Source organism: Lagenorhynchus albirostris, chromosome 5, assembly GCF_949774975.1.
Source record: "Lagenorhynchus albirostris chromosome 5, mLagAlb1.1, whole genome shotgun sequence".
In the NCBI taxonomy this organism is placed as follows: Eukaryota; Metazoa; Chordata; class Mammalia; order Artiodactyla; family Delphinidae; genus Lagenorhynchus; species Lagenorhynchus albirostris.
Window position 1 is genome coordinate 131299622 of NC_083099.1, and position 10651 is coordinate 131310272.

Consider the following 10651-nt stretch of genomic DNA (forward strand, 5'->3'; position numbering starts at 1 on the left):
ACATTTTCTCTTTCCCCATCTCACTACTCTCCACTAGCTCAGGACTTGATACCACCTCGATAAATCCAAGCCTATGAGTCTTATCTGAGCATGACTTGTGAGGGGAAAAATTTCCAAATCTGTTAATAGGTATAGTCAACCTTCACTCAGCTACCCTATCAAAGAAAGAACAAACAAAAAGTAGCTAATATTTGCATAACCTTCTTACATGTTTTATTTCATTTAAGATATTTGCTATCTAAATTCCCTTTTCAGTCAATCAACATATATTTATGGAGTGTCTACTATATGCCATGGACTGTTTCAGTTCCACTCATATATTCAACGTGCCATTCATCTGATTTTTAACTAAAAAGACCTTTTTATTCCACCTCCCAATTGTAGCTATCATAGTCTGTCAAAATTGCTCTTCTCTCCTGTATTTATAGTCAATCATTACTAGTCATCATGAGGCCATCTGCACTGTGCCACTGGGTAGTGACACGCTGCCTTTGTTCAATCCCTAAGATGCCGCATCTTGCAAGATGGATATTAATGTTACTAAATCCATCTTCAACGTTCCCAAACAACAGTGTTCATAACAGCTATTATATTTCTGCAGTAACAAGAAGAAGGGGTACTGCATATTATTAGCAGAAACCTCCCATTACAATAGAATTATGATGTTATAAACAGAAAATAGATTTCCCTTTCTCTCTTTTTAATGTTCTGCTTTATATTCTTGGAAAGACAATTCCTATACAAAAGTGGTTACACTTGTCAGGCATGTAGTATGATTTCACACAGCTACAAGCATCTCCTATGGGCTACCAGCTAGATGTTAAACCTTTAGTTTAACAATGGTTAAATTCTGATTTAACAATCAGAATCACATGTGGAGTGGTCTGGGAAGGAGTTCAATCATCTGGGTTATTTTTAATTGTTTATGTACTTTTCAGGATGGTTTGTTGCATATTCAGCAGTAATACACCACTGATTTAAGTCTTTGCCCAGTATATAAAAAACAACTCAAATTCTTCTGGCATCTGAAGAATTTAAGTCAGAGGATCATCAACGTAAGTGAGGTGGTCCAATTGGCTTGTGATTTGTTCCATAATTGATGTTTTATATTCCAGCCCATCAACACAGATACGTGGTATTTTCCTATTAAACATGGAAGAATATCCTTCAAGTGCACAAGGGAGTTGGTTTTCACAAATTGTCTTAACACCCAAAGCTTCTAATTCATCTCTCATTCTCCTATTTATGATAGAGGCATTAACTAACACAACAAAATAGTAGTGCCAGCTCAATGACTAATGGTAACTGAAATTAGCAGCGTGGTTAGAGTTGTTGGGAATTAGAGGGAAGCATACCCATATGAATGGAGCAGCTTGTATGCAGTTCCAGGCAACGACAAGCAAGGGAGCCTGGTGTAGCCAGAGTTTCAGAAATTTTGGAAGTCATAAATCCACATTTTATGTGAACTCTTTTGATTTTTAAATATAGGCAACTAATTTGGAGTTTAATAAAAAGCCTATGGAGACCCGCACTTGTGCAATAAACAAACCTATGTGGGTTGGATTTGATAGAGGACCTGAGAGTTTGTGATGTATTATTTCAACTGGTATCATTGATTACCACATTGATGTAAGGATGGTTAGAGGTGTACTGAGGAGAGAAGGGCATCGTTGCAGCCAGAAGGTTGCTGAATTTATTATTTTACTTAACACTGGTCCTGCCTTGAGCCAGTAAAAAATCATTCTTACTTGTGATAAGGCAACTATTTTCAAGAAAGGAAACAGAGATTTGAGAAAGGCATGGTCTTCACAACATTGCATGGGCTAGGATTTTTTCCCCAGTGGCTAGAAGTCCATGTGAAAAAAATTAGAAAATTAAAAGATAAGCTTTTAAAAAGTAGCTGTTTGATGTGGGTGCAGCTATTTTATCATTCTTTGACTTATAAAAATGCTGGATAGTGCTTTCTTTTTTTAAGTGGCAATTAAACATATTTTTACACTGAGGAAAGGTTGATAATTTAAGCATATATAGTGTAATTTTATTGTATTTGTATTAAATAAAGCTGCAATTCAGTGTCATAAGCCACAACATTAACTTCTTGAATTCCTGATAACACATATTTGACCATTGGTGTGTGTTTCATCAGTGTGTTTCTCTTGAAATTGTCAGAAACATAGTAATATACTCAAAGAATAAATCTGTCAGACATGTTCCTATGTATTTTAACTTGAAGTTAAAGAAGATCAGAGACAAATAACAAAAGCAACAATAAATTATAACAATGTAATGATCAAAGCTTTGGTTGGAGCACAGGAGAAAGACGTTGCCATGGAAGGTATCTTGGAGGGAGATTTGGGCACTCCACGTAGGTTCCTGATATTTCAAAGAGAACATCAATAGCACATATTCAGACATTTTGGGCAGGGCATCTAAGGTAAAGACAGAGACAGATTTAACCTAATGAAGCTTAAGTGTGAGGGTCCTCCTGAGGATTCTTTTGCCTAACTTTTTCCAAAGCTCTCTTGGCATTCCTCCAGGGAAGCTTGGACAAAGCTGCTGCTCCAGCTGGGCTGCTATGGACTGGGTGTCACTTCTGTGTCCTTGTGGTAGTGCTGGGGCTGTGGATGAATCCAGAGAGCTGCCTCTACTACATCTAGCCAACAGAGTCAACCTGATGAACCTCAGGACCTCAGGGAGCTTTGACCTCAAGAAGAAGGATTTGAACCAATATACTGCTCTGTTACCTGCTAGGAGGCCACTAAAGCCTAGGGCCCACAGCTATTTGCAGCTAATCTTCACACAAGTCCCCAAACCCCAGGGCCAGAAGACTTAGAGGGGAGGTGAACCAGGACACCTGGCAGAGCTAAGCATAACCCCAGGCTTGAAGCTCTGACCAAGAAGGAGTAACGGAGGATGTTACAGGTGCAGCATTAGTTATAACAAATGGCAATGTTGAAAGAAAACTTTCCACGTCATTGAAAATAATTTGTTTTTTGATATACAATTCTAGAGAAAAGCTGAATTATATTTCTATTCTTTCCAAAGAAAATCATGTTGATAAAACGATCATCCTACGTAGAGGCGATCAAGGACTGTGTAGCCAAGAAATGTTGGGGAAAGTTTATAGATGATATATTAATGTCTTGATTTTGTAATATTTGTGTCTTTAGTCAACCTGTAGGTTTTTGTTGGTTAATATTATCTTTATTCTAAAGTAGTATTCATATTTATACCTACTATTATATACACAGTGTTGTATTCTTTGTGTTATAAAAGGACCCTGAAGTTATAAACTTCAAGGTTTTCAAAACCCGAGTCCACCTTTAATAAGAAACCTGGGACAGAATCATGTACTTAAGTAGGGCTCTACCAAGGCCTTGGAAATACTCAGAAGGAATTCAAAATTTTGTGATGGGGTTCAGAAATATCGTGGGAGGAGAAACCCTAGGACATTTTACAAATATAAATGTATCTACAAAACTCATGAATTGAGCTCATTTTGAAACAATTTTGATTTAGATGAATTAAAAGTAGAGTATCCATAGGTCATCCACTGGGTTAGAAGAAAATCCTGGCAGATTTGTCCCTCTTTCTACCACTGTCACTAGTTTCCTCACTTCATCCCCATAGTGTCTCCCACTTTGTTTTTCTTCACATATGTCCATAGTGGTCTGTTCTTGCTTTAGAATTGATTAACTTTTTAAACAATTTTAAAAAATTTATTCAAGATCATCCCCATTCCTAGTGATCTCTCTCAATCCCTTTGGGTATTTTATACAGCTCTTCTAGATTGGACATAGTAAGCACTGCTAATAGTTAAGCAAATTGGAAACAGTAAGTAAGATGGAAAATTATGTTGCAGAGTGAGAATCAATGGCTTGCTATAAAGGCAATCTTTGTAAGGTTTCTCATCAAGACCTGATTTCTGCCTCTTGACAATTGGCACAAAAGGGAGATGACAGCATTGCAGTCCCCATTCTAGGAAGAAAACCTTCCCCAGCCGGACCAGGAGTAGATATACAAGGAGTTATTGCCCAAGAAAATAAGAGGGGCTTACTTGGCCATGATGAAGTAGACATTAATTCCATGCTGTCAGACCATTCGTAACATAGATATAATTCATTGACATAGAGCTATAAAAATGAGTTCACTTATAAATATAAGATGAAGGGAGTTAGTTAACTGCTATTACAAAAAGAATTACTGAGTTACATGTAAGCAAATGAGTGGGCTCAAATATGGAAAAGATGTAACTGTAAGGTGCCACACCCATTACTGTGAATATATAAATACCACAGTCCAGGAGTAACATTCAAACTCAGAATCTTCTCACTGTAATTCAGCTGAACTCACATCTCCTGTCAATATGTCCTACAACCGCTGCTCTGGAAAATTCTGTCTCTCCCTTGGGGACCACCTGTGCTATTCAGGCTCCTCCTGTGGCTCTTCTTATCCAGCAACCTGGTCTACTGGTACTGGTACTGACCCCTGCTCTCCCACTACCTGCCAGCTGGGCTCCTCTCTCTACAGTGGTTGTCAGGAGACCTGCTGTAAACCCACTAGGTATCAGACATTCTATGTGCTGTCTAGACCTAGCCAGATATCCTGCTACCACTCAAGAACCTCCACACTCTGCAGGCCCTCTCACACAACTTATTCTGGGTCTCTAGGTTTTGGGTCCAGCAACAGCTGCTCCCTGGGCTATGGATCTGGAAGCTCCTACTTACCAGGCTGTGGTTCCAGTAGCTTCAGACCCGTGGCTTGCAGAGTCTGTGGTTTCCCTTCTCTAAACTATGGATCTAGATTCTGCTACCCATCCTACTTCACTTCTGGGAACTTCCAGTCTTGTTACAGACCAACCTGTGGATCTGACTCCTACTGATCATCGTACATAATTTTTAATCTTGTCCAATGTCTTCAATGACTCTATTCATAACCTTTATTGTTTTCATCATCTACAGGAAGAATTACCCTCTTATTTCTAATTATCAAATTGTCACCTTATCTCTGGTCCTAAACGTTGGCTGACAAACTTTATCTAACAATTTTTATTATTAAAGTACTAACTAAAAATAAAGTCTAAAGTCTGCATTGCAGATAGAATTGACATTGTATTTTCTTCCAAAATTGTGTGAAAAGTCATTATAATCTAATAAATTAATTGATTCTGATATCCAGCTATGTTTATTATTGTTAGTTGTTTATTATTATTATGTGATTGTAATAGATAAAAGTGTTTATTGACTAGGGTTTGATTGTGATAGATAAAAGAGATAATATGAAAAGATCAGGGTTTCCCTGGTGGCGCAGTTGTTGAGAGTCTGCCTGCCGATGCAGGGGACACAGGTTCGTGCCCCGGTCTGAGAAGATCCCACATGCTGTGGAGCGGCTGGGACCATGAGCCATGGCCGCTGAACCTGCATGTCCAGAGCCTGTGTTCCACAATGGGAGAGGCCACAACAGTGAGAGGCCCGCGCACCGCAAAAAAAAGAAAAAGATCAATATGCACATGGGAATAGGTTCTGAAATCCTACAAAGTTGGGGATTTGAACAAATTTTAGAGGACCTCAGATATTTTTCTTACTCAGACTATAACTGGTGGAAGAGTATTGTTTGAATAGAATATCTCAGAATCAGAAATTAGATTGATTCCCTTGTAGGATGTGGATCCCACATAGATACAGTTATAGATATAGTTTTATATAGCTATAATTACCAATGAATATATAGCTATAAATGAATATGTAAATATAGATGAATATATAGATGATACAGTTATAGTTTGATATGCAAGGAAAATTTATCAGACTTCAAGAAGTTAAGAAATTATTAAAACCAAAATATGTGTTATGTGGTATAAACAGACTTACAAGGGATTCAGTAAATAGAAAGGTAAGACATAGATCTTATAATAACTATAATCCATATGCTTAAGAAATAAAGAGATAGAAAATTTTGGCAGAATATTGAAACATATTAAAAGAATCAAGTAGAAATTCTAATATTAAAAAATGCAATAAATTAAATGTAGAATTGGTTACAATTGGATTAAAGATAAATTAGACATAGCTGAAGAAACAATTAGAGATTGTTCAGAAGAGTATGTTCAAACTAAAAAGTTAAGAAAGCATAAAAATATTGAACAGCATTCCAGAGCATATGGAACATGGAGAATATGGAAAGGTCTAAAAATTTCAACTGGAGTCCTAAAACAAGTTGTGTGTGTATGTATACACACACACACACACACACACACACACACATATATATATATACACACACACAGACACATGTATATATACATATATATAAATATATATACACACGTTCATATTCAATGAAAAATTAACAGCCATTGACAAGTCAAGACATCACCAAATCTAAGAGACGAAGCATAGAATAGAAACAGATCCAGAGAGAATTTTCCAAATAGAGGAAAATCAATTCACAAATTCAAGAAATGTTACAAATCCCATGTATGACAAATATGAAGAAAGGCCCACACTTAGGCACAATGGAGTCAAACTGATGAACAAGAAAAAGAAAAAAAAAATGTAAAACAACCTATGGGGAAAAAATCAAGTTACCTTCAAAAAAAAGCAACAATAGGGCTTTCCTGGTGGTGCAGTGGTTGAGAGTCCGCCTGCCGATGCAGGGCACACGGGTTCGTGCCCCGGTCTGGGAAGATCCCACATGCCACGGAGTGTCTGGAGCCTGTGCTCCACAACGGGAGAGGCCACAACAGTGAGAGGCCCGTGTACCACAAAAACAACAACAACAACAACAACAATAAAATTGACAACTGAACTCTAAACATATAGAAAGGGGAAGGTAGGAAAACAATTAAATAGCCTCAAATTTGTGAAGAAAGAACAATTTAAAACTAGAATACATCACTAGTGAGTATCTGTTTCAAAAAGGAAATATAAATACAGATATTTTCAGACAATTGAAAACTTCGAGAACTTGTCACTAGCCTTCCAGCACAAAATATATAGATAAAAGTTATACATAGTCAAAAGCAAAATGATCCTAGCCTATAGCAAACAAATGTAGGAAAGAATAAAGAGTAAATAAAAAATATATATTGGGTACATTTAAGCAAATATTTCCTGTAAAAACATGGGGACAAATATTTATCAATATGCATAAGCATACATAAAATGAAAATACTAACATAATAATACATGAATTGGTGTAAGGATAAATGGCCTTAAGATTTCTCACATTCTTGCATTGTACAGAAAACAGTAAAAATATGAATTTATATTAGCAAATCAACAATCGGCTGTGATCCCTAAGGCAGCACTGCCCAAGAGAACTTTCTTTGATGCTGAAAATATTTTTTATCTGCAATTTCCAATATTTGGTATCCATTAGCCACACGTTATCTGTTGTGCACTTGAAATGTGATGAATATGACTGAGGAACTGAATTTTAATTTAATTTAATGTATGCAAATTGAATTTGATATATGTGGCTAGTGCCTACTCTATTGGATGGTGTGGTCTTAGTGTAACATTTAAATAACTAATGAAATAATATGTATCCTCCTGGTAGTCCGACAGATTGATTGTTAAGAAATATCTTGATTAATATACAATAAACTTCTTAACATATAGCAAACTTTGAAATTAATAAAGTAGAACTAGCATTTTTGTTTCTTTTGCCAGATATATCTTTTATGTTTCCTTTTCTGTTTCCTCATATTTAAGAAAATCTCTTTTATGTAGAAAATAGTTTTGATTTTCATTCCAGTCTGATATTCTAAGTCTTTTATATGGACTATTTGTCATATTATATTTAACTTAATTATTGATACAGTCAGATTTCTACCTACATATTTACTATTTTATTGTTATTTAATCCATCTTTTATGTTTCTTTTTGTCTCCTTTCATGCATTTGAGGAGTAATAAAATGGTTTAATGCTATAATTTTACTCTTTTGTTATTTTTTCCAGGCTTTTAATTTTTAAGCAAAATCTTAGATTTTAATGATCATTCTTAATTTATTACTGTATACTTCTTCTTATATATTAAGAACCACTTTATTAGTGCTGTGTACAATGTATATTTAGACATAATTTACTCATATTTCAGTCTTCTTTTCCCCTCCTGCAATTCCAAATTTCCCCCTGAGATTATTGTCTTTTTAATTTGAGAAAATCCTTCAATATTCATTTTAGTTCAGGTTTACCTGTTATGGAAAGCTCTATAAAAAGAAGATATTTGGATATTTTACAGTGGAAAAATAATCTTAAAGGAATAGAGTAGATAAAAAATATGTTTTAAAGTGAAAAAGAAAATCATATGAAAGAATCTGAAGGTAGAAATGTTCAGAAGGTATTACTTGGGAGTTGTTCTAGAGAAGAGAGACCTCTAGAAAATTTTAAATATAGATGACAAAAGGGACAATATATATATGAAAAGCCATAAACTATACTCATATTGAACTTTTTAATTTAAACTACAGAGATAGAAAACCCCATAAAGTCACTACTTATCTCCAATTGACTCTAAAATATTTGACTCTGAGTCATTTCACATGTGCACATATTGGCATCCCCTGAGTTTCTGCTTCAAAGTAGACTTCTTTAGTCATTTTTGCCTCTAAACATTTGTTCTGGTTTATCTCTGTGATCCACCATATTTCTTATTCAATTTATCTGATCTATTTTCTCTTTCTAAAGAATTTGAGAAGCAATTTTATAATAAAATATATAAAAATAATTTTAGGAAATGAAATAAAGTTAGGGAAAGAAAATCATTGGTGGCAAATAGGGTGCCTTTATTCCACTGACAAAAAAATTTACTTCATCTTAGTCTCTTCCCTTAGAGGTAAGCAGCCCTCAGCCAATATACAGTCAAATGAACAAAGAATCTTGACCAGTGAGAAGAGTAGGGGATTTTCTGGTCATGATGAGATGGCATCAAAGACATGTAGTCATAGAATTTCTGACTTTGGAACAGGTCATTAGCTTAGTGCTTTAACAACACGGTGAATTCACCCATGAATATGAGATGAAAGGAATTTTTCATCTGCAATTACAGAAGATATTATTGAATTACACATACAGAGATGAGAGATTACAAGCATGAGAAAGGTGACTGTGTAGAATGCCACACCCATGGCTAAGTATAAAAACACCCCAGTCCAGGAGGTGACATTAAACCTCAGAATCTTCTCATTGGAACTCACATCTCCTGTCAACATGTCCTACTATCACTGCTCAGGAAACTTCTCCTCCCGCTCCCTTGGGGACCACCTGTGCTACTCAGGCTCCTCCTGTGGCTCTTCCTACCCCAGCAACATGGTCTACAGCACTGACCGCTGCTCTCCCAGCTCCTGCCATCTGGGCTCCTCTCTCCAGAGTGGCTGCTATGAGCCCATCAGGTGCCTTACATCCTGTGTGCTATCCAGTCCCTGCCAGGCATTCTGTTACCACCCAAGGACCTGCATGCTCTACAGTCCTTGCTGGACAGCTTATCCTGGGTCTCTGGGCTCTCGGTCCAGCAGAGGCTGCTCCCTGGGCTATGGATCCAGAAGCTGCTACACACTGGGCTTTGGATCCCATGGCTTCAGACCCCTGGGTTATGAAGTCTACGCCTTCCCTTAGTTGAGCCATAGATCCGGGTTCTGCCGTCCATCGTACTTTGCCTCTAGGAGTTGCCAATCACTGTGTTACAGACCAACCTGTGGATCTGCCTTCTATTGATCAGCTTGTGGAACATTCAGATGTGAGCAATGTGTCCAACCTCTATACAGAGCTTCTATCATCTTCATGATCTTCGGGAATATCACCTGTTCTTCATCTTTTTTCCATTCGTAAAATACTGACCAAAAAACTGTCTGCCACATATACTGAACTTAATGATTAATTTTATGGAATAAATTAACGGAATTAGTAAAATGAATGAAATATATTACTAAATCAATTAATGAAATTCATGTTAACAAACAATGAATTAATGTTAATAAATTAATGGGATCATTGTTCATGAATTTTATTCACAAAATGGATAAAAATCTAAATGAATATAATCTAATAAACTCATTCAGTCTGGCTTGCAAATATGCTACTAATTTTATTGTTAGTTTTAACTAGTTAAGTGGGGTTTTTTTTCTTTTGCTTTTTTTTGGAGGCTGTTTTTGAGTTAACGTTTACTATACCTCTGAAAGCAAACTTTGAAAAACTAATATTGAGAGATTTGAACTAATTTATTTGAGGGTTTAAACATTTTCTTCTTCAAAACTTCTGTTTTCTGAAATCCTTACATTGCATGTATAAACTTCACGTGAATAATAATCTCAGGAGTGGCATAGAGCACATTTTCTTCAAAGAATATGGAGCCTTGATGTTTGCTGACTGAAGGAGAAAAGCAAGCAATTTGGAAAATACAACTGAATGGGGAAAAAATTTAGGTTATATGAAAAGTTTTGTACATTAGTTTAGAGAGCTTTCTTTGATTCAGTCAACGTTGGGTGGCAAAAAAACCATATCCCTTCATCTCATTGAGTATCTTTGTATGTAATTGATTTCTTCACAGATGTAAAGAGGAAGCCAATTATATTTGGTGAGAATTAATTAGGTTCATGAGATGTAGAGTTTCACCTATTGTATCCAAGATCCAAATTAAACATGGCTGGAA

At 36.0% G+C, this 10651-nt stretch overlaps 1 protein-coding gene and 1 pseudogene across 1 annotated transcript; both read left to right on the top strand.

Annotated features, from left to right (window-relative positions):
* Positions 1-4315: 4315 nt before the first annotated feature.
* Positions 4316-4882, top strand: LOC132520316 (keratin-associated protein 13-1-like). The gene has a single exon (XM_060149074.1). The coding sequence runs from the start codon at positions 4367-4369 to the stop codon at positions 4880-4882; it is 516 nt and encodes a 171-aa protein (XP_060005057.1). The 5' UTR covers positions 4316-4366.
* A 4316-nt stretch (positions 4883-9198) lies between these two features.
* On the top strand, positions 9199-9717 carry LOC132520695 (keratin-associated protein 13-1-like; annotated as a pseudogene).
* Positions 9718-10651: the final 934 nt, after the last annotated feature.